Raw genomic sequence first — 24,987 nt, forward strand, 5'->3', positions numbered from 1 at the left:
GTACTCTCTTTAAGACATGTAGAATTTTAATGTGGAATGTGTGTGTGGGGGGGGGGGGGGCATCTCCTCCCCAATAAAATGCTCAAAAATTGTTAAAGTGCAAGGAATCAGATATCGCCTACCTCCAAGAAACGCACCTCACTGAGGCAGAACATGCAAAGTTTAAACGGGCCTGGGTGGGAGATCTTCTGAAGGTAGGAAAGGCAGAGTGGCCATATTGATTCACAAGTCTTTGGCCTGTGCATCAGAGGTCATTTTAAAAGATGACAAAGGACGGCACATACTCCTGAAACTCTGGCTGCAAGGTAGAGAAGTATATTTGTTAAACATTTAAGGGCCCCCACCACCTTTGATGCTTTTAGCCCTTGTTGTTAGCCCGTTTATTGCCACATCACAACAAAGACCTTATGGTTCTGGGAGATAATGACTCTTATAGCAGACCCCAGTTTGAATAGCACTACTCAAACTAGGCACCCCCAAAATACTAGACCAGGCCATGGGACCTTGGCTTTGTTTTGTAAATCCTTGGACCTAGTGGACACCTGGAGATTACTCCATATGGGTGAACCGGATTACACGCATGCGAGATTATATGTTGGTTACTCATGCCCTGTTCCCAGCTGTCACATAAGTGACAATAGGTCCTGAAGTTGTTTCAGATCACATGATGGTCTGGATGGATTTAGAGGCCACTTATAGCTATCATGTGGCTGCTGGATGGTGATTTCCGGTCTATCTAGCCCATCATGTAGAATTTAAAACATTCCTAAGCAGGGATGCAGAGTGAAATAACAACCTACACAATCTCTAGGCATTAAAAAATAGCAGCCAATATTAACAACTTGGAACTGCAATTACTGTGAGCGAAGTGCGCCTACATATACTCCCCCACACCACAAAATAAAGAAATGTACTTATCTGCACAGGTCACCTTGAATTTGCTTATCCATGAACACACACAACAGTCTTATTTATTAGAAATATCATTTTCATAAACATGGAAATAAAGTAGTAAAGCTAATGGCCAGGATGGTAAAAACCTGGGGAGGCACCTAACCAGTGGGAGCCCTTAGGAACATCACAGGATGCTTGGTTAATCGACAGGATCACATGGCTAACATTTTTTACTAACACTTCCAAGAGTTGTACAAGAGTAGACCAGAGGCAGATGCACAAGTTATACATGTTTTTCATGCTAGAGCGCACCTGCCTAGATTGTCTGAGGAGTGACAGATGCTAAACAGTCCCATACTGGCCAAGGAACTACAACAGGCCATTAAAAAAATTGAAATCACAATACTGAACAGACTCTTTTACTGTGTGCAGGGAGGGCTAATTTCTATTGAGTTTAGTATTCCCAATCATTTTGAAAAGTTGGCTCCTATGACCTCATCAAGGAACAGGCTTACTAATGTTCAGTAAGTCTGCTGCCCCTTATAATGAAAAATACATATCTATGCAATAATATTTTCTTACTAACCCTCTTTGCAATATAATCTATGAAAACATTAAATAGAACTGGACCAAGGACCAATTCCTGAGAAGAGCAGCTACATGACAACATAGCTGTATTTTGTGCCAGTTATACCCAGGGCTTTTCAGAGAATTACAGAGGCCTGGCCAGTGCAGATTAGAAGGCTCCAGGTATAAGAGCATTTGAAGCAGATAAGTGTGCATAGTTTTCTATAATTATAGAAAAATCCAGTAGCTAAGTTACTTTTGCATTCAGTTAAAACAAAAGAGTTAACCATTTTTTTTTTCCAATTTGGGAGTTCGGATAAATCGTAAGGCCGTACAATTCAGATCCACGGGGTCCACAGGATCCACGTTTTACCCGTTTGGCCCTGCTGATCCCTCCTCTAAAAGGCCCTGGTTGTATTACAAGAAAACCTTGGAATTTACCAGCCTCCCACAAAATATGAAAACTATTTAATGTTACCTATTCATCTGTTTAAAATCAAGTCAAATAAGATTTAAAAAAAAAATACCTAAATAACTAATTTGAATACACCAGGCAGAGAGACGCGTTACACACTGTCTGTAAAACTCGACTCATTCGACCAAATACATTAATTAAATAGTAGAGTAGAGCCGGTGGCACGCCTCCCTCCCACCCACTCTCCTCACGTAGGCAGTTGGGGGCTCAGGCTGCACAACGCCACTAACCTTCCTTCCTTCCTTCCCTCGGTCACATCACAACTTAAACGTTTGAAACACGCGCCCTCACTGGCGCCTCATCGGCTGCCTAGCAACCAGGCAGCGCCAGTTTGTATTTCTCTCTTTGACCAATCGGAGTGTCCGAAGAGTGTTGGGCCCGGCCAATTAGCTGAGTGTATTTCAAGCGCCGCGTTTAAAGGTTGCCGTGTTGATGTAACCACAGGTGATATTAAATTTGTATCCTGAGGGCTGGAGAAAAATTATTAATGCTCTGCTTTTTGTGGTGTTGAAGATTTGGTGAAGAGACTGCTGGGATTTGGGATCTTTGTCGATGACGACAATGCCATCTCGTTTGGAGGATTACGAAGTATTATTCACGATCGGCTCTGGGTCATACGGGAAATGTCAAAAAGTCCGGAGGAAATGCGACGGGAAGGTGAGGGAATGGGAAAAAGGACAGGCATAGGCTGTCGCCAGCAGTAGAGCCTTGGAAGGTGGCTGGAGATAGCTTACACTTTTTTTTTTTTTAAAGAAATAAAAATATTTTTCACTTGAATGTTCTGTTCAGTGTCCGAGATTAGAGAAGGGTTTAGTGGGGGTGGAGAAACAAACATAGAGCCAATCGGCTGGGGAAAGCCCCTATGATGTCAGCTGGGGGGGGGGGGGTTAAGGAGGCGATTCCCAACCAAAACTATTTTTTGGGGGGGGGGGCACGGTTGGGGCAATACAGTAGCAGCAGCAGGAAGGCAAGTATGCTGCAGGAGAGACAGCAGAGCCACCAGAGCACTACAAGGGAAGACAGGGCTGGACTTAGGTAGGGGCAACCGGTGCGGCTGCATAGGGCCCCGCGCTGTCGACCCCGCCATCAGGCCAAGTCTCTCGCATTCAACGGGAGACTCCTGCATTCGTGGTCATTTCCTTTCAGCCGCCTCCCAATTCTTCCCTTTTCTCCAGAGTCCAGCGACCCTTCTCTATCTCGCTCTCCCAGCCTATCTGTTATTTCCCTGGGTCCTTCCACCTGCCTTGATAAAGCAGCTCCCTGGCTACCGTCAGAGCTTTCCCTGTGCTGCTGCTGCTGCTGCCCTGCCCCCTATGATGTGACTTCCTATTTCCGCGCAGGCGGGACACCCTACAGGGAACCCCCCCCCCCCCCCCCCACCGATGTTGGCAAAGGCAGTCTACCATAATTATAGCTGCGGCGCTGCTAGTGACCAAGCTAGGTAGGAGGATTCGGGGAAGTGACAGAGTGTGGACTCACTGGGGAGGATTCAGGGGAGAAAAGCACTGGACTCAGAGGAGGTGGAATGGTTAGGGTAGGAGAGAGGGATGTACGTTGGTCATTAGGACTGGGTGGGGGGGGGGTGCGTTGGACATATGCTGGCCATTGGTGGGGGGAGGAGAAGTTGAGAGACAGACGTGCTGGCTATTGGGAGGGGAGATGAAGGTGTGCTGGCCATTGGGATGGGGGGAAGGTGGGAAATGGAGATGTACTAGACCTGCTAGGAAGACGGGGAAGAAAGAGAGACAGACTGGGGGGGGGGGGGGGGGGGGGGATAGACAGGAGCGAAGAGACCACAGGAGGAGAGACACAAGACCCGTGGAGGGTCATATGCCAGACTGACGGGGGAGGGGACTAGGAGAGAGAAAGGGAGAAATGCTGGGCATGGAGTAAGCATAGGGACAGGGATACAGAGAAGCAATGATGGTAAAGGGGTAGGATATATATATATATATATATATATATATATATATATATATATATATAAGAGAGAGAGGTAATGCTGAATATAAGTTGAGGAAAGGGGACACTAAGATGTCAGATTCTCAACATGTGTGGCAGCATAAGTACAGGGACAGAAGAGGAGAGATCCTGGACAAAACAGATAGTGGCATGGAGAGAGAAGTGTGAAATGTACAGGAGACCTGGAAATACAAAATAATGAAGAGACTCTTGGACCAAATAGAATGGAATAATAAAATGATGAGACTACAAAGGTAGAAAAAAGTATTTTATTTTGACTGTGTTAATTGGAACATATCAGCTTTCTGAAATCAGAATCTGGTATCTCGCATTTCAGTTTGTGTTTCTCTAGTATTGCTGTGTATGTAAGTCAAATGGTTTTTACCTTCATATCTCTGACTGATCTGTGGTCTCTTATTGTCTGTGATTTGCATGCATGACCATAGATAGATCAATTAAAAAAAAAAACAATTTCTTGTCATCGGGGGATGGGGTACAATTGGGCAAGGGGTGTAGTTAGGCAAGGGGCCCCACTGAACTGGTCTGCACAGGGCCCCAGAATTGCTAAGACCGGCCCTGAATGGAGACGGCAAATATTGCAGGGGAAAGGAAAGAATACACCAGCCGTAGCACATGTGCAGAACAGGGACACTTGCTGAGAGACTGTTCTGTGAGAGTGACCCTGTTCTGCGAATGTGCTAGGCGCATTCCCTACCGAGCTCCTTGCTGAAATTGCATGCGATTTCCTTTGAGCATTGCTTATTATTTCTAAATTGGTACGTTCTACTGAGGATCTAAAGGCAAGTGTTTTTAATAGGGACTTTTGTGGATCAGGCCCTCGGTTTCTTTTCCAGTTATTCTGTTCCCTCCAATGGTTACTTCTCCATCCATTCATTTAATAGTCACAACAGTCATAATCTCCATCCACCTAATCACTTAGCCACTCCTATCGGCTTACTTGGGGGCCGATGCAGAAAGCTAGAAAGCTTCCTGTCTGGTTACTGTCGGTTTTACAGTTTTATTGTGGGATAGCCATGCAGAAAGGGTTTCATCGCAGGTGTTCAACTTACATGGAAATCCAGACTGCACACTGCATAGAAACAAATGCAAATGTGGTGCATTTGCTGTCTGTATTCAAAATAATAATAAAAGCTTTGATCATGAGACTAGAGTGGGAAAATTTACATTAGAGTATGGGGCAGCATAGAAGGGTTGGTTGAGAGGAGTATGTATCTACCAGCACCCTCCCCCCAACCCAACAACCCTACCCCAGTTGCCCGTATCAGCCACTTCTTCCACGATGACCCAACCTGAACTGACCTCACCCACCCACAGTTCAAATTATATCCCTGGTAGTGGCCCACCTACACCCCCCCCCCCCAAAAAAAAAAACATGAAATCCCTGGTTAATATGGGAAGCGAAGGTGAGTGAAGAGTCAAGCAGGACCCCTAGTACTCTGGTTTCAGATTCGACTGTAAAGATTTTACCATTGGTCAAAGGTATTGATGATGGAACCTCAACTCCCTGATTTTGGAACAACTGGTTCAGTTCATAATACTTTAAGAAGAGCCAACTCAACATTAGCAAAAAAATACTTTTAAAAGTTATAATTTCAAGAAACAACTATCTTTAGTTCAGAAAAGAATAAAAAAAAACTATCTTTTCAAGAAATATTGGTTAATTATAAGTTTTACTGATGTACTATACTAATTTGTAATTGTAAAACATTACTGTAATTTCTCCTGTTAACTGTAAGCCACATTGAACCAAAATTTGTTTTTGGATAACTGTGGGATATAAGAATGAATAAATATTTGCCAAAATTTTAACAGTTTAATAGTATTCATCCCCTCTCTCATTGCCCCACTGCATATGCTGCTATATCAGTTAAAAAAAAAAAAAAAAGTTTCCCTTGGTTGCAGAAAATCTCCCAAAAAGGGCCCCTATTTCACTCAGTGGCTGCTTCAGGGGAATTTGACTATTAGGCTTTCAATAAGATGGCTGCTAGGCATAAGGATACCCAATACAACATGTCCAATCAGCGGATTTCATAATGCCACTACAAATCAGACGGTCTTTCCCTCCTTCCCCCCTCCCCGACTGCTCAGAATATAAAAGAATCTTCAAAGCAGGACCAGGATGTAGGGCCCATGGATGATTTGCCCGTAATCCCATACGCATCAGAATTCCAGCAGGTTGGATGTGTCAGCCCCCTCAGACCAGAGTTAGCTGTCAGGAGAAAAACAAAGTCCAGATGGGCGGGCTCATGATGAGTCTGGCAATCTAGACACCTGGTCTGTATAGAAAAATTCAGCTTTAGTAAGGGAGGGAGCCTGAAAGACTTTGACCTAGGATAGAAGGATGTCCTTGGCTTGAAAGGTTGTTCTTGTGCTGCTAGGTACACTTTTCTCTCAAGGAAGGTGTAAGTTGGAGCCTCAGTGTCTGCCCTCAATAACCTTACACACTCGAAAGTGCGTAGCATGAGATCTGACAACAGTCTGCTTAAACTAATTACCCAGTTATGTACATCTTCCAAGGTGGGGGCAACCAAGTTATAAGACTGTTAGGAGACTGGGCAAAGTGGAGGGCCTTGTAACTAAGATGGGAATCAAGATTTCTGCAATAGAATCCACTGGGAGCAGCCCACATTAAATTAGCCTAATGTTCCATGACAAACTTGAATAATTGGAGACTGTGACTAGAGCAAGTAATCCACATATGCTACATTTTCTCTGGTCCAGGCCAAGTCATCACAAGCTGTTCAAAAAATATTTGAAAGAAGTACTAAAGTCAAATGAGATAGTTATTCTTAATTCCCCCAATATATTATCTACCACTGGGATGTCAAACTGCAATCCTGGAGGACTGCAAACCAGGCTGGTTTTCTGGTCATCTCTAATGAATATTCATACTCATTTGAATCACTGAAATATAATTATGTAACATACCAAAAAAGTCTGTATTTACATCATTCAAATCTTTAAAAATACAATATAGCAGAACCCAAAACACTGGTGGAGTTAGTCATGCTTAATATAAATTTCCTTAGGGTCCCTTCAGACTGGCCCACAATTGGACTGATGGGGTTATGCACTCCTTCCAGCAGGTGGAGAATGAGAATTTCTGACTCTAGATAGCCAATGAGCCCTGGCCATGTGACCCTAGATTCAGTATTCTTGGTCTCTAGCAGGTAGAAGGAGGTGATCCATTTAGTCTCCTCTTTCTTGCTTTCTTCTTTGTAGATTAAAAAAAAAAAAAAGTTCCTTTGGTCATCCTTTTCCTTCTGTTCACCGGGGAGATCTGTGTGTTGGAGGCTGAGGTCCGCAGGGATGATCTTGAGCCTCAAAGGTGCTACGCTTGGGGGTTCCAGGTCCCTTCCCCTCTTGTCCTTCTGCTACCGCCTGCTGCTTGTGCCTGCAGGGAGAAGTTCAACCCCTTCGGTGGAAGGGTGTTAGAGCTTTGGGAGAGGCAGCCGCGTTAAAAAAAAAAATCTTCCCTCTGTGTGAACGAGCAGGGCAGCTCTGTCTTTGCCTTGGTTAGTGGCACTTTGACTTCCCTATTTTACTGTGGTAGTGTAGTTTTATTTCTTTGTTACATTTGTACCCCGCGCTTTCCCACACATAGGTTCAATGCGGCTTACATAATAAACAAATTACAAGTCTAGCAAGGAGAATATTACAAACTATAGTAACCATAGAGGAAAGGACTTAATATGTAATATGACCATGGAAAGGTGCTACAAGAATAGGATAAGTAAAAGGGAAAGGGAGGGGTTTGGTGTAAGGAAGAAGATGGTGAAGGAAAAGGCAAGGGAGTAAGCATGACGGATATTGGGAGATATGGTTTAAGATATAAACAATATCAAAACAGGGTCATGAGGGTGCGCATATAAGGTTAATTTGAGACGTTTGGGTAAGCTTGTTTAAAGAGGTGAGTTTTCAACATTTTTCTAAATGATAGTCATTCAGTGTTCAGATGGTTCTCCGAGGACAAGCAGGCTGCTTGTTCTCACGACTGGGTTGACGTCCACGGCAGCCCCCTCCGACCGGAAAAAAACTTCGCGGGAGGTCCCGCACGCAGGGCACGCCCACCGCGCATGCGCAGCTGTCTTCCTGCCCGTGCACGACTGTTCCCACTCAGTTTTTTTCCTTTCCACACTGGAGAGAGACGTGTTCACGTCCCTCTGTTAGTCAGCCCCGGAAATCAGATTGCGGCTTAGTCCGCGGTTTTTCTTTCTTAGTTTTCGCGTTATTTTTCTTTAAAAAAAACCAAAGAGTTTTCCTCGTACCCTAGTCACGAGGGCGCGTTGTCGCGGCCTTGTGGCCGCGCGGTCGTTTCTTTCATTTTCGGGTGTTTTTCACCGCCACAATCGACGATTTTGACTTCATCGACGCGATTTTTCCGTCCATGTCCTCGAAGGTCCCGAGCGGATTCAAGAAGTGTGGTTGGTGCGGCCGGCAGATCTCGCAGACCGATACTCACGCTTGGTGTCTCCAGTGCCTCGGCTCGGAGCATAATTCCAAGACATGCACCTTGTGTCTCGGCTTAAGGAAGCGGACGCAGGTGGCGAGACAAGTTCTGCGGGACCGTCTTTTTGGAGCTTGCGCCGGCCCTTCGACGTCGACCTCGATGGCATCGGCGCTGACTATGGCATCGACCCCAGGAGCACAGGTACCTTTGGCCCGCCGGCCTGCGGGCGACGGCAGTGGTGAGAGGCCGCGCGGGCAGTCTGCCCCGGCCACTCCCTCTGCTCAGGGCCATCGGTACCGAACCCTGTCGGATCCGATACCTCGAGGCCGGGGGGGGGGGGGGGGGGGGCTCCTCCTCCACAGCAAAAGCCGGGGACGGACTTTTGACTGGATCCATGGGAACATAGCCGCCATCAAAGTGTCCGTACTGGACGACCTGCCGGTCGGGGGGAGGTTGAAAGTTTTTCACCAAAGGTGACCTCTTATAACCTCCGACCAGTGGGTTCTCCAAATAGTGCGGTGCGGATACACCCTGAATTTAGTCTCCACTCCACCAAATTGCCCACCGGGAGCCCAATCCTTCAGCTCCCATCACAAGCAGGTACTTGCAGAGGAACTCTCCGCCCTTCTCAGCGCCAATGCAGTCGAGCCCGTGCCACCCGGGCAGGAAGGGCAGGGATTCTATTCCAGGTACTTCCTTGTGGAAAAGAAAACAGGGGGGGTGCGCCCTATCCTAGACCTGAGAGGCCTGAACAAGTATCTGGTGCGAGAAAAGTTCAGGATGCTTTCCTTGGGCACCCTTCTCCCCATGATTCAGAAGGACGATTGGCTTTGTTCCCTGGATTTAAAGGATGCTTGTATTCACATCCCGATACTGCCAGCTCACAGACAGTATCTCCGATTCCGGCTGGGGACACGTCACTTTCAGTATTGTGTGCTACCCTTTGGGCTTGCCTCTGCACCACGAGTGTTCACGAAGTGTCTCGTGGTGGTTGCGGCATATCTACGCAAGCTGAGGGTGCACGTGTTCCCTTATCTCGACGATTGACTGGTGAAGAGCACCTCAGAGGCAGGAGCTCTTCGGTCCATGCAGTGCACTATTCAACTTCTGGAGCTGCTGGGGTTTGTGATAAATTACCCAAAGTCCCATCTCCAGCCAGTCCAATCTCGAATTCATAGGAGCTCTGCTGAATTCACAGACGGCTCAGGCCTACCTTCCCGAGGCGAGAGCTGAGAATCTCCTGTCCCTCGCTTCCCAGACCAGAGCGTCTCAGCAGATCACAGCTCGGCAGATGTTGAGACTCCTGGGCCATATGGCCTCTACAGTTCATGTGACTCCCATGGCTTGTCTTCACATGAGATCTGCTCAATGGACCCTAGCTTCCCAGTGGTGCCAAGCCACTGGGAATCTAGAAGATGCCATCCGCCTGTCCATCAGTTGCCGCAATTCGCTGCGCTGGTGGACAAATCGGACCAATTTGATCCTGGGACGCCCATTCCAAATCCTGCAGCCCACGAAAGTGCTGACGACGGATGCATTTTGCCTGGGGTGGGAAGCTCATGTCGATGGGCTCCACACCCAGGGAGTGTGGTCCCCCCAGGAACAAGATCTTTAGATCAACCTCCTGGAGCTCTGATCGGTCTGGAACGCACTGAAAGCCTTCAGGGATCGGCTGTCCTACCAAATTATCCAAATTCGGACAGACAATCAGGTTGCCATGTATTACATCAACAAGCAGGGGGGCACCGGATCTCGCCCTCTGTGTCAGGAAGCCGTCAGGATGTGGCGTTGGGCACGTCGGTTTTGCATGCTTCTCCAAGCCACATACCTGGCAGGTGTAAACAACAGTCTAGCCGACACACTGAGCAGAGTCATGCAACCACACGAGTGGTCGCTCCATTCCAGAGTGGTACACAAGATCTTCCGAGAGTGGGGCACCCCCTCGGTGGACCTTTTCGCCTCTCAGACCAATCACAAGCTGCCTCAGTTCTGTTCCAGACTACAGGCACACGGCAGACTGGCGTCAGATGCCTTTCTCCTCCATTGAGGGAACGGCCTTCTGTATGCATATCCTCCCATACCTTTGGTGGGGAAGACCTTACTGAAGCTCAAGCAAGACCATGGCACCATGATTCTGATAGCGCCTTTTTGGCCCCGTCAGATCTGGTTCCCTCTTCTTCTGGAGTTGTCCTCTGACGATCCATGGAGATTGGAGTGTGTTCCGACTCTCATTTCGCAGAAAGACGGAGCATTTCTGCACCCCAACCTTCAGTCTCTGGCTCTCACGGCCTGGATGTTGAGGGCGTAGGTTTTGCTTCGTTGGGTCTGTCTGAAGGAGTCTCCCGTGTCTTCCTTGCTTCTCGAAAGGATTCCACTAAAAAGAGTTACTTTTTCAAGTGGAGGAGGTTTGTCGTTTGGTGTGAGAGCAAGGCCCTAGAACCTCGTTCTTGCCCTGCACAGAACCTGCTTGAATACCTTCTGCACTTATCAGAGTCTGGTCTCAAGACCAACTCGGTAAGGAATCACCTTAGTGCAATTAGTGCTTACCATTATCGTGTAGAGGGTAAAGCCATCTCTGGAGAGCCTTTAGTCGTTCGATTCATGAGAGTTTTGCTTTTGTCAAAGCCCCCTGTCAAGCCTCCTGCAGTGTCATGGGATCTCAACGTCGTCCTCACCCAGCTGATGAAACCTCCTTTTGAGCCACTGAATTCATGCTATCTGAAGTACTTGACCTGGAAGGTCATTTTCTTGGTGGCAATTACTTCAGCTCGTAGAGTCAGTGAGCTTCAAGCCCTGGTAGCCCATGCTCCGTATATTAAATTTCATCATAACAGAGTAGTCCTCCGCACTCACCCTAAGTTCCTGCCAAAGGTGGTGTCGGAGTTCCATCTTAACCAGTCAATCGTCTTGCCAACATTCTTTCCCAGATCGCATACCCGCCCTGCTCAACGTCAGTTGCACACATGGACTGCAAGCGAGCGTTGGCCTTCTATCTGGAGCGGACACAGCCCCACAGACAGTCCGCCCAATTGTTTATTTCTTTTGACCCCAATAGGAAGGGGGTCGCTGTTGGGAAACGCACCATCTCCAATTGGCTAGCAGATTGCATTTCCTTCACTTACGCCAAGCTGGGCTGGCTCTTGAGGGCCATGTCATGGCTCATAGTGTTAGAGCCATGGCAGCGTCAGTGGCCCACTTGAAGTCAACCACTATTGAAGAGATTTGCAAGGCTGCGACGTGGTCATCTGTCCACACATTCACATCACATTACTGCCTCCAGCAGGATACCTGACGCGACAGTTAGTTCGGGCAGTCGGTGCTGCAGAATCTGTTTGGGGTTTGAATCCAACTCCACCCTCCAGGACCCGATTTTATTCTGTTCAGGCTGCACTCTGTTAGTTGTTCTTCGTAGGTCAATTTCTGTTATGCCCTCGCTGTTGCGAGGTTCAATTGACCTGGGTTCTTGTTTTGAGTGAGACTTAGAGCTAGGGATACCCCAGTCGTGAGAACAAGCAGCCTGCTTGTCCTCGGAGAAAGCGAATGATACAGACCTGTAGCAGGTTTTCTCCGAGGACAGCAGGCTGATTGTTCTCACCTACCCTCCCTCCTCCCCTTTGGAGTTGGGTTTTTCCTCATTCCTTTGCTTGTCATTCAACTGAGCGGGAACGGTCGCTCACGGGCGGGAAGACGGCCGCGCATGCGCGGTGGGCGTGCCCTGCATGCGGGACCTCCCGCAAAGTTTTTTTCCGGTCGGAGGGGGCTGCCGTGGACGTCAACCCAGTCGTGGGAACAATCAGCCTGCTGTCCTCGGAGAACACCTACTACAGGTATGTATCATTCGCTATCTTGGTAGAGCGTTCCAAATCTGGCTGGCTAAGAAGGAGAAGCTGAATGCATAAGAGGTTTTATATTTAACTAACCATTAAGCCCGTTAAAACGGGCGAGATTTCCAGCTACTCTCCTCGCCGCAGCTCCCTCCTCCCTCCGTTCCGGGCCCCCTGCACTGACCTGACAGCGCCTCTCACCTCCATGTGAAAGCGCTGCAGGCAGTAGCAGATCGCTCTGCTGCTGCCTGCAGCGCTTCCACACGGAGGTGAGAGGCGCTGTCAGTTGAGTGCACGGGGCCCGATACCGAGGGGGGCGGGAGTGGCGGCGGGGATGGGGGGGGAGGGTGGAGGTTGGTGCGCGCGATGTTCTTTTCCAGGCGGCAGCGTCAGTCCGACTCCGTTTCCCTCTCTGTTCCGCCCTCTGATGTCATCACGTCTTGATGCGAGGGCGGGTCAGAGAGGGAAGTCTCTACTGCACATTTGCAGGTGAGTCGGTCACTTGCCATTTATATGTTTGATTCCTTTGCAGCTGGGAAGGTGTAAATTGAGGTAAGTGCGTGAAGACATTTGTTTCTAATTGGGAGGTCAATCAGATTATTCATGTAGCTAGGAGATTCTCCGTATATAATTTTATGAATTAGTGTATGGACTTTGAAGTTTATTCTTTCTCTGATGGGGAGCCATTGAAGCTTCTCTCGAAGAGGTGTTGCGCTTTCAAATTTTGACTTGCCAAATATAAGTCTGGCTGCTTTGTTTTGGGTAGTCTGAAGTTTTTTCAAAATTTGGGTCTTACATCCTAAGAAAACACTGTTGCAGTAGTCTGCGTGGGGAAAGTACTGTGGATTGTACCAGGTTCCGGAAAGTGTCCAAGGGAAGATATGATTTCACTCGTTTCAATATCCACATCATGCTAAACATTTTTTTTGTGATGGATTTAGCGTGTTTTTCGAATGATAAATGGTTGTCTATCATTACTCCAAGGATTTTTAGGTTGTCAGATATGGAGAGTTTAATGTCTGGGGTGTTCAGCGTAGTCGGGAGGAGTGGAGAGTATTGAGATGACAGGACTAGACACTGTTCTGTAGCACAGTTCTTGTTTGGTTTAAAAAAAAAAGTGGCGTTTTCCTTTTTAAAGCCGCACTATGGTGGAAAAGCTTAAGTGGTGTGTTGTCTACATCGGTGCGAGTGGCACCTGTAAGCTTTGCAAGGCAGTAGATCCCACGCGTGGTTCTTCCATATCGGCCCCTTCATAGGCCGCAGCTCCCTCAATGCCATTGGCTTCTGCTGCTGAGTCAGTCGGCTCTCTTCTCTTGGCAGGAAAAGCCACCATTTTGCCAGTGTCTAGTGGCAGAGGACCGGACTGTTCCTTTCTTGCCCCAGTCGGCTGAGAGCTCGGCATTGGTACTGCTGCAGTCTTTGTGACCCCAGGAGGGAGGGTTCCCCCCCCCCCGAGTTTGTCCTCCAGATGTGCCAAGCACTTTTATTAAAGAAATCAGGCACTGGTTCTACTCCTTCGGAGGGCACCCTGACCAGACCAGTAGTACCTGCAAAGAGAGCTAGGGGATCCTGGGATCTGGAGGAGGACCAGGCATTGGATCCAGATTTAGACGTGCCCTCTCTGGAGGAGGTTGAAGGTCTGGTGGAATAGGAGTTGGAGGACTCTGCAGACACAGGGGCAGAATCTTTGCTTCCGGGAGAAGATCCTTCGGCGGTCAGGATCTTCCATAAGGAGGATCTTCAGGAACTTATTTCTTTGGTAGCCTCCACCCTACATTTTGAAGATGAGCAGCCTACGGTTCCTGAGAGCCTTAAGGTGGATCTGCTGGTTAAGGGCATTAGACGTTCTGGGAAAACTTTTCCTATGCACCAGGACATTAGGGACAGCATTCAGGCTCAGTGAGATGTGCTGGATTCTCCTTTTTGCCCAGCCAGATCAATGGTGCAGCTTTAGCTAGTTCCAGATGAGGACAGGTCCCTTCTTAAGGTCCCCGTGGTGGACGCAGTGGTCTAGGGCGTCGCTATTCGCAATATCCCTGTCGATGGTGGCATTGCCCTTCGGGATGTCCAGGATCATAGGATGGAAGATCTCTTGAAGAGTAGATTTTAATGTCTCTTCCTTAGAGGTGCAGACGGCCATCTGGAGTTCTTTGGTGGCTAGGGCTTGCTTCCGGTGGACCAAAAGGGTCTTGGACAGAGCATTGGATGATTTGTCTTCCATAGATGCTGAACTGGCCAAGATTGAGATGAGTGCTGCCTTTTTGGCAGGTGCCTTGTACAATTTGTTGAGAGCTTCTTCTAAGTCCATGGCCTTGGGGGGGTGTAGCCTGCCATTCTCTTTGGTTGAGAGGCTGGTCTGCGGATGCGGCCTCCATGTCTAAACTGATTATAAGTTTCCGTTTAAGGGATCCTTCTTGTTTGAGGATGAATTGGATAAGTTAGTCTGGGGGATACGAAGGTCCCTTGGCTTCCAGAAGATAGGCTGTCTTGTTGGCTGAGGATTTGGGTGTGATTTTGCTGATTTCAGTTTGGCAGAGGAGCTCAGACCCAGAGGTCTAGGTTTTCCCAAAGGAATCAGTCCTTTTTGAGGTTCCTGCCAAGGTGGTAGGGAGTCCATACCCTCTTTCCAGTCCCCAACCCATCCAGCCCAATGAAGGTGTGTGGGTCCCTCCTCTGATTCCTGTGGGAGTGCAGCTGTCAGTTTTATCGGAGGTGGGCCCAGATTACCACTAATCAATGGGTGTTGGACATTATTCGAGAGGGGTACTCCTTAGAGTTAGTGTGGCCTTTTTCAGACGCCTTTCTGTAGCCTCCCTGCCGATCTCGCCTCAAGGCGGGAGTGGTACAGGACACTCTATTGAGGCTTTTGGATCTTCAGGCTATTTCTCCATTGCCCCCCTCAGAAGTCAGACAAGGCCGTTATTCCATTTACTTTGTGGTTCCAAAGAAAGTTCCTTTCGTCCAACCTTAGATCTCAAGGTGATCAATCAGGCCCTCAAAAGTCTCTAGTTTTTTGATTGAGACCCTTTGTTCTGTGATAGTCGCCATCAGGTCGGGAGAATTTCTAATAACGTTAGATCTGACAGAGGCTTATCTGCACATTCAATCCGACCCATACACCAGAGGTTCCTTCGTTTTGCGATTCTGGGTCAGCACTTTCAGTTCTGGCACTTCCCTTTGGTCTGGCCATGGCTCCTCACACGTTCACCAAGGTCACTGTGGTGGTGGCAGCAGTTCTCAGAAAGGAGGGCATTTTGGTGTATCCCTACTTAGATGACTGGCTAATATGGGCAAAATCGTATCAGGAGAGTTTACAGATCATGGAGCGGGTGGTCCAGTTCTGCAGTCTCTCGGCTGGGTGGTCAACTCTGCCAAGAGCCGTCTTGGTGCCCTCTCAGTCCCTGGAGTACTTGGGAGTGTCTTTTGACACAGCACGAGGTCGGATTTTTCTTCCGCAGAGTAGAATTCTCAAGTTAGTCTCAGATGCGTCCCCTGTGCTTGGGATTATCTGCAAGTTTTGGGCTCTATGGCAGCAATGATAGAGGTAGTACCTTGGACCAGGGCACCCATGAGATCTCTATATAGTCTTCCCTCCTGTTCAGGTGGTGGTCTCCTCAAACAGTCTCTCTACTGGTGAGGTTGCCTTTACAGACACAGGAATGCAACAGTCTGTTCTGTTGGCTGCATACAGGCAGTCTGACCAAGGGGTTGCCACTGGATATGCCCTAGTGGATAGTGGTGATGACATATGCCAGCCTCAAGGGCTAGGGAAACCACTGCATGGGGAGGTTTGCTCAATTTTTTGGTCACCTCAGGAAGTGTCCTTTTCGATCAACCTGTTGGAAACCAGGGCAATTCAGCTGGCTCTGAAGGCCTTTTGTTCTCTACTGGATGGCGCAGCGGTACACATTCTGTCGGACAACGCAACGGCAGTGGCTCATGTCAGTCGACAAGTGGGGACGAGAAGTCGCCAGTTACAGCAGGAATCTATGAAGCTCATGGCCCGGGCAGAGTGTCGTCTGACCCCTTTCTCAGTGTCTCATGTATCAGGAGTGGAGAATGTCCAAGCGGATTTTCTCAGCCATCACACCCTCGATCCAGGGGAATGGTCCCTCGGTCTGCAGGCGTTTCAATCGATAATGGATTGGTGGGGAGTCCCTCTCATGGATCTGTTCGCCACAAACCTCATCGCCAAGGTGCCCCGCTTCTTCAGTCATAGGATCTTGAGGCATAAATGGTAGATGCTGTTCTTCAGCAGTGGCCTCCAGGCCTTCTCTGTGAGTTCCCCCATGGCCTCTTCTGGGGTGGCTCATTCAGAGGATCAAGGTGCACGGAGGCCCGGTGATTTTGGTGGTTCCAGATTGGCCTCGCAGACTGTGGTATGTAGATCTCATGCACCTTTTGTCCGCTCCTCCTCTTCGATTTCCAGACCGTTCGGCCTTCTGGTCCAGGGTCCAATTCCTCATCCATACTCTACTTGATTTTGTCTTACGGCCTGGCACTTGAACGGGCTCGTTTTAATGAAGAGAGGTTACTCTTCTCAGGTAATTTCCACTGTGCTTTGCTTGCGCCATTGGTCGATATCTCTGAATTATATTCGAACGTGGTGAATTTTTGAGTCATAGTGTTCTTATCGAGACATCTCTCTGCTCCGTGTTTCTTTGGCAGAGATGTTGGATTTTTTACAGCAGGGTTTGACTCGATTCCCTTAAAGTGCAAGTTGCAGTGTTGTCCTGCTTTCAGGGTCGAGTGCAGGGTAAGTCTCTGGCCAGTCATCTGTATGTGTCTCGGTTTTTGAAGGGAGTCAGTTTTCTTCGTCCTCCGGCTAGGACCCTCTTTCCGGCTTGGAATCTTGGTGCTGTTGGCCCTCACCGTTGTCTTGTTCCCTTAAGGATTTGACGCTCAAAAGACGGTTTTTCTGGTAGCTATATCTTAGACGTGTGTCAGAGTTGCAAACTTTCTTTTGTAGATCACCATTCTTGGAGTTTTCTAAAGAGCGAGTGGTCTTGCATCCTGTGCCTTAGTTTCTTCCTAAAGTTGTTTCGTGCTTTCATCTCTCCCAGTCAGTGGTTTTGCCGGTTTTACGCTCTTCCTCCAGTTCAGAAGTCCAGCAAAAGTTACGGACTCTGGATGTTAAGAGGGTTCTTAAGCACTATCTAAAGGTTACGGAGGATTTCCGGCACTCATCTGTTTCTACTTATTGGAGGCTCTCGTAAGGGTCCAGCGGCTTCTAAGCCCACAATTTCTAGGTGGCTTAAAGAAATTTCAGCTTACCTTCTTGCGGGGAAACCAGTGCCAGATGGGATCAAGGCCCATTCTACGAGGGGTCAAGCAGCTTATTGGGTGGAGAGGTTTTTGGTACCGCCCTTGGACATCTGTAAGGCTGCAACTTGGGCTTCCTTGCATTCCTTTTCTAAAAATTAAGGACTGGACATCCAGTGTCATGAAGAAACTGTTTTTGGAGCAAGGGTTCTCATGGCTGGGTTACTGGGATCCCTCCCTTGAGAGTACTGCTTTACTTCCCATCAGTCCAATCCTGGGCCGGTCCAGAGGGATGCTAAGGAAAGAGAAATTAGATCTTACCTGCTAATTTGCTTTCCTTTAGTCCCTCCGGACCAGCCCAGGTCCCTCTCATGTTAATTGAAGAGTAGTTCTTCGTGTGTAGTACCGGAGAGTAGTTCATAGTTAATTCGATTTGTCGTTGGTTATGTACGAGTTCCGGGACAGAGCTGCTTTGGGCGTTTACAGTTTAAAAAAAAATGTTTTTTTTAAAGGTGGAGATCAATTACCAAACAACTCCTACAGGATGGGTTGTGTTTGGACATGTGTAACACAGGGTTTATTGTGTCTATTCAAGCACGTTGCTATAAGTGCTTTGGTGGCTGCTCAGATTCCCAGTAGGACAGAAGATAGTTCTTTCTCTCTCTTTCCTGCTTTTAGTCACATACTGAATCTAGGGTCAAATGGCCAGGGCTCTTATTGGCTATCTAGAATCAGAAGTTCTCAGTCTTCACCTGGGCCGGTCCGGAGGGACTAATGGAAAGCCAATTAGCAGGTAAGATCTAATTTCTCCTCTCTGACCCACTGCGGGGGCTGCGCCACTTTCTTCTCTGTACTGCCTGCTGGTAGTCTATGTCATTCTTCACCAGTTTCTGGATACTGTCTTCCTCTATGCTTGAGTCAACCGGTTCTCTTGGGACCACTGAGCCAGGGGTGGATGATATCAATATCTGCCTCTTTCAAGGGGTTGTGATTCAGAATTTCCTATTCTTGAGGGCTTGCACCCTATATTAAGTACTCTAGCTCGTTCATGGCTTCTAGTTTCTGCCTGGGGTGCAGGTCGGTCAGGATGGTGGTTTTGTGGACCCTGGGCTGAGAATTTCCAGACATTTACCCTTTGGCTGGTGTCTGGAAATCCACATCTGTAATTCTTTTCCCTTATGGGGAACCTTGGGGTATTCTATATTTTATCTTGACCCCTTTCTGGGTATCTATCCTACAGCTTGACCTGGCTTGGTGATTCTCACCCTTGTTGGTTTGTCTTCTCATGCTGCATTCTACCAGCATTTCTACCTGGCCTAGCCTCCCTTGCAGGGCAGCAGCAACTGTTTTCCTTGTGTGGTTTTTCATTTTCTTCCCCTAGGTTTGTATTTTCATGCCCTTGGCTATGAGCAAGATAGCCTTCCTTTTGTCCCTTTTGCTATAGTCAGTGGACATACACTGCTTCTGTTCTCGGTCTATGCTCTGTTGTGGCCTTGATCTGTGTACTCCCCATGTTTCCTTCTTACTTCACATGGCTTTCTCCTTGTCAAGGGGTTTTGTTGCACTTTCCCTCCTGGGTCGCCATTGACTTCTGTAGTCCCCATGGGCTGCCCTGGTTTAAGATTTAAAAGGAGACTAAAAGATGATGTGTATACACAAGATTTGAATACCCGGGAGGAAAGAGGAAACCAACTCAAGAAGGTTGTTCGAAATATATAGTTCAGTGAGATTGGAAATATGAAGTTGCAGTTCATGGTGAATAGGAGAATCTTGAACTGTACCATGGATGGACAGTCAAATGTGGTGCCTTGAGGAGTTACATGGTTTTAACGGCACTGCATAAATATAAGTTGAGCAACTGAATTTGAATAGAGTGCAGTGGAGTTAGGTGGTTCAGTGCAAACCCTTTGCAGGGCAGGCTGCGGTAGTCTCACATAAACTGATTTCATGTAACTGGTAATAGTGCACTGAAGAACTTGCTAATGGAGTTAATAATCTAGTGTGGGAAGTAACCATGCAGACTCATTTATCACTATGTATTCTTTTTCCGTCTTAGGTGGTAGTATGGAAAGAACTCGATTATGGCAGTATGACAGAAGCAGAAAAACAGATGCTTGTCTCTGAAGTGAATTTGCTCCGTGAACTCAAACATCCAAACATTGTCCGGTATTATGATCGTATAATTGATAGAACCAACACAACTCTCTACATCGTGATGGAATATTGTGAAGGGGGTGACCTGGCAAGTTTAATTGCAAAGTGTATAAAAGAGAGGTATGTTTGCTAGTAATGTTTCACATTAAGGTACTATAGTTAAGAATATAAGCGTTGCTATACGGAGACAAACCAAAAGTCCTTCAAGCCCAGTTTCCTTGTCATCAACAGCAGATGAATCCATTAACTAATGGGTTGTATCCGCCTACCACCGTATCCGCCTACCAGCAGGTGGAGATAGAGAACACTGAAGAACCACATGACCCTAGGACGGCTAGCCCCATCTGCCTTCAGTATTTCTCTATCTCCCAGCAGGTGTGCACGTAGCTTGATCAGCTCCTGGATTTCTGCCTGGGGTGGCTCTTGTTCTTTGCCAGTTGAGCAGGGGTGTTGTGGCTGGTGATGCCCACTTTCCCTGCCTTACCCATTCCCCCTCCTCCCGGAGTCCCTCTGTTTCTGCCTGCCTCCAACTTTCCTCACAGTGTTAAAAAAAAAAAAGAGCGCGCTTTTACTGCATGGCTGTTCTGAGGCTTTCTCCAGAGATTCTGGTTCAGTGCAGCTTGACCGGAGCTCGTTGACTCGGTCTTCTGAGGTAAGAGTGGTAACCAGCTTCTCCGGGGAGGTTCCCGCAGACAGCGTTCCGAACCGGGTAAGTTTTGGTGCGAAGCCGCTATTTTATTGCTATTTACTTTGTCGTCAGCAACAGATGAATCTATTGACTGATGGGTTGTATCCACCTACCAGCAAGTGGAGATAGAGAACACTGAAAGACCATAGTGCCTCTAGAACGGCTAGCCCCAACTGCCTTCAGTATTTCTCTATCTCCCAGCAGGTGTGGACATAGCTTGATCAGCTCCTGGATTTCAGACAGCCTGGGGTGGCTCCTGTGCTTTGCCAGTTGAGCAGGGGTGTTGTGGCTGGTGGTGCCCACTTCAAAGGCATATAGGTTCGCCCTTTCCCTGCCTGCCTCCAACTATCCTCACAGCGTTAAAAAAAAAAAAAAAAAAGAGCGTGCTTTTACTGCGTGGCTGTTCTGAGGCTTTTTTCCAGTGATTCTGGTTCTGTGCAGTTTGACCGGAGATCGTAGACTCGGTCCTCTGAGGTGAGAGTGGTGCCCAGCTCCTCTGGGGAGGTCCCGCGGACGCCGTTCCAATCGGGGTAAGCCGCCATTTTATTGCTATATTCCCATCCTGTCGGACGATGGCTGCTGAAGGAGTTAAGCGCTGCTCCCGTTGTGGTAAATGTCGATCAGCAGTGGGGCTGTGTAAAATGTGCTCCTTGGATGCTCAAGCTGGTATGAGCATGGCGAGCGATGTTTCTTCCCACTCGGTGGAGCTGGCAGCGGGCACCATTTTGGAAGCGCCGCATGTCTCGACCCTCGCGGTTGCGGAGGAGTCTGAGTGCAGGGGGACGCCTTGTTTAGAGGCTGCCAGAGGAGCTACTGCATCCGTTTCTCCTAATTCAGAGGCGGAGGGTCAAGGTGAGGTTTTCTCCCCTGAGTTTGTGCTGTTAATACATAAGGCTTTCATGCTGAAAAGAGCTCTGCCGCAGGCATCTGACACTGCTGTTGTTATATAGCAGACTGTTGACAGGAGCAATCTGACTGAGGTGAATTCTCTCCAGCTCTTAATGTTAAGAACTGTTGAGGCAGGGAGAGGCAGCCGCTTGTAAAAGAGCAATATAAAACGGAGCTTCAGCAACCCAGGCTTTGATCCTGTGATTTCGGACAGCCTGCTGTTTTTTCTACTTGAGCTTAAGCAAGCAGAGCAGCTCCGGTGTTTGATTTAGCGAAGTTAGCGGTTTTACTTTCGTTTTTGTGCCTGAGTTTTATTTACCCGATCAGCTGTTCACGATGTCGGAAAAGTTGCGGCGGTGTTCAGTTTGTCAGCGCCGGGGCCTCGCATCCAGTGGTATCTGTAAATTTTGCACTGCGGTGGACAGTTTGCAGGATCAGGGTGCAGGACCGTCTGTTTTGTCGGCGCCAGTAGTTCCTCCGTCGGGGGGGGGGGGTCCGATTCGAGTAGCGGTAAGGCGGTTGCGTCTCCCACTCCCTCGTTGCCGGTTTTGGCGGGAACGTCCGCCATTTTGGATGTAGCCTGCTCTGATCTGTCTCTGGATCCCCTGGTCTCACTGCCAGCTGCTCCAGCTACAGTCCTGTCTCAGGGGACAGCTGGTTTCCCTCCTGCCTTTGTAGTTCAAATGTATCCGGCTTTTTTACTGCAGCAGTCTGCTCCTGCTGCACCTCCAGTAAGGAGTTCTGTGGAGGCTCCTTCTGTACCTGTAAAATGCTTCAAGCCTTCTGGGCAGGCAGAGCAGGATGATTTCTTTGAGCCTGAGCAGGAGTTCCCTGCCCTGGCAGAGGATTCTTGGTTACCTGAGGAGGATTGGTCTGAGGAGTTTTCTAATACAGGTGATGCAGAGGAATCCCTTCCTGTGGGGGAGGATCCCTCAGTGGTTAGAATCTTTCATAGGGATGACCTTCAGAAGCTTATTTCCCAGGTTTCTTCTACTCTCCGTTTTGAGGAGGATGATAGTGCGGTGGCGGAGCCTAGGAAGGTGGACTTGTTGATCAAAGGAGTCCGCAGGTCTGGTAGATCGTTTCCCATGCATCAAGACATTAGGGATGTTGTCCAGGCTCAGTGGGAGCGTCCGGACTCTGGTTTTCGGCTTGCAAGGGCCATGAGCAGGCTTTACCCGTTTCCGGATTCCGATAAAAAGCTTTTGAGTTCCCCTGTAGTGGACGCAGTTGTCTCCGCGGTGACTAAGCGGAACATGGTGCCGGTAGATGGTGGCACAGCTCTGCGGGACCCTCAGGAGCGCCGGATTGAGACCCTCCTGAAGAATGCTTTTGATGTTTCAGCTCTGGCGGTGCAGGCCACTATTTGTGGTTCTCTGGTCGCAAGGGCGAGTTTTCAGTGGTCCGAGAGGATTTTAGACCGTTCTTCGGATGATCATGACGTGGGTAAGTTGGAGATGGCTTCAGCTTTTTTGGCGAATGCTATGTATGATTTGCTGAGGGCCTCTTCAAAGTCTATGGCTTTCTCGGTGGCTGCTCGCCGTGTTCTGTGGCTACGTGGTTGGTCAGCGGATGCGGCCTCAAAGGGGCCAGGGCCGGTATTACATTTATTTTCTGGTGCCCAAAAGGACGACTCCTTTCGTCCGATTTTAGATCTCAAGGCGGTTAATCGTGCTCTGAGTGCCCTCGTTTCGGATGAAGACTCTTCGGTCCATCATTGTTGCGGTGCGGGTCAGGGAGTTTCTGACTTCCCTAGATCTTACAGAAGCCTATTTTCATATTCCCATTCGCCCGGCTCATCAGCGGTTCCTAAGGTTTGCTATTCTGGGGCATCATTTTCAATTTCGGGCTCTTCCCTTCGGGCTAGCGACCGCTTCCCGCACGTTTACCAAGGTCATGGTTGTTGTGGCGGCAGCTCTCAGAGCAGAAGGTATCTTGGTCCATCCTTATTTAGATGACTGGTTGATTCGGGCAAAATCGGCCCAAGAGAGCGTTCAGGCGACGGCTCGGGTAGTCGAATTGTTGCAGCATCTAGGTTGGGTAGTCAATATGCAAAAGAGTCGTCTTCAGCCTTCTCAGTCCTTAGAGTATCTGGGAGTCCTCTTCGATACGCAGCGGGGCCGTGTGTTTCTTCCGTCGGCTCGCATACTGAAATTGCAGTCTCGGATTCAGATTTTCTTGCAGAGGTCCAGCCCGGTGGCAAGGGATTACCTTCAGGTGCTGGGTCTGATGGCGGCGACAATAGAGACGGTGCCCTGGGCCAGGGCTCACATGAGGCCTCTGCAGAGGTCTCTCCTATCCAGGTGGTCAACCCAGACCGGGTCGCTTCCTCACAGGTTGCCACTGTCGTTGTCGGTGAGAGCCAGTTTACGTTGGTGGCTTCGGAAGGCCAACTTGTCCAAAGGCATGCCTCTGGATCAGCCCGACTGGGTAGTGGTAACGACGGATGCCAGCCTTCACGGCTGGGGGGGCTCATTGTCAGGGACAAGTGGCTCAAGGTCTTTGGTCCCTTCTGGAGTCCAAGTGTTCGATCAACTTGTTGGAGACCCGGGCTATCCGTCTGGCGCTTCGGAGTTTTCTTCCAATACTCATCGGACGGGCGGTGAGAGTCATGTCGGACAATGCCACAGCAATGTCATACATCAGTCGTCAAGGAGGGACGCGGAGTCTCCCGTTGGAGCGGGAGGCGTCACTGCTCTTTCATTGGGCAGAGGTCAATCTGGTGGCTCTCTCCGCGGCTCATGTAGCAGGGGTGCTAAACGTTCAGGTGGACTTTCTCAGTCATCACTTGCTCGATCCCAGAGAGTGGGCGCTCAGCGACGTGGCGTTTCGGCTGTTGGTAGATTGCTGGGGAGTCCCCAAAATGGATCTGTTGGCGTCCGCGACCAATGCAAAGTTGCCGCTGTTCTACAGTCGTTGCAGAGATCCCAAAGCGCTTGCAGTGGACGCTCTTCTTCAAGCCTGGCCGGACGGCCTGATGTATGCGTTTCCACCTTGGCCTTTGATTGGGCGTCTGCTTCAGAAGGTAGAGAGTCACAAGGGTCGCCTAATTCTGGTGGCGCAGGATTGGCCCCGCAGGCCGTGGTATGCCGGCCTTCAACGTCTTCTGGTCGATCTTCCCTTCAAGCTTCCGGTCACGCAAGATCTCTTGTCGCAGGGTCCGGTCGTTCATCCGGATCCGGGTCGATTCTGTCTTACGGCATGGCTCTTGAGAGGGCTAGGTTGACTAAAAGAGGTCTCTCTGCTCCGGTCATTGCTACAATGCTGCGGTCTCGGCGGCATTCCACTTCTGAGTTATGTGCGTACTTGGAGGATTTTTTTAGAGTTGGTGTACAGAGCATAGTCTGTCGCCTTTTCGGGCTTCGGTGCCGCAGATGTTGGATTTTTTGCAGCAAGGATTTGACAAGGGGTTGGCCTTGTCTTCTCTTAAGGTGCAGATTGCGGCTTTGACGTGTTTTCGCGGTCGTATCAAAGGGAAGTCGTTGGCCAGTCATCCGGATGTCGTGCGTTTTCTCAAGGGAGTTAATCTTCTTCGTCCTCCCGCTCGGTGTTCATTTGCTCCGTGGGATCTGATATGGTGCTTTCGGTTCTTACCAAGCCCCCTTTGGAGCCTTTGGTGTCCTGTACCTTAAAAGATTTGACTCTGACGACCGTGTTTTTGGTGGCTGTTGCTTCAGCTAGGTGAGTTTCTGAGCTGCAGGCATTGTCATGTAGGTCTCCGTTTTTGGAGTTCTGTCTCGATAGCGTAGTTTTGAGACTGGTTCCATCTTTTCTTCCCAAGGTGGTATCTCGATTTCATGTT

General features: G+C 48.8%; 1 protein-coding gene across 1 annotated transcript in view; it reads left to right on the top strand.

Moving 5' to 3' along the window:
- Positions 1-2,387: 2,387 nt before the first annotated feature.
- The window catches only part of NEK2 (NIMA related kinase 2), a 162,721-nt gene continuing 140,121 nt past the window's right edge, over positions 2,388-24,987 (top strand). Inside the window, 2 exon segments of the mRNA XM_030196073.1 lie at positions 2,388-2,593; positions 19,512-19,729. Of these exon segments, the coding sequence (XP_030051933.1) occupies positions 2,489-2,593; positions 19,512-19,729 (323 nt within the window). The 5' untranslated portion in view covers positions 2,388-2,488.

Source organism: Microcaecilia unicolor, chromosome 3 (assembly GCF_901765095.1).
Source record: "Microcaecilia unicolor chromosome 3, aMicUni1.1, whole genome shotgun sequence".
In the NCBI taxonomy this organism is placed as follows: Eukaryota; Metazoa; Chordata; class Amphibia; order Gymnophiona; family Siphonopidae; genus Microcaecilia; species Microcaecilia unicolor.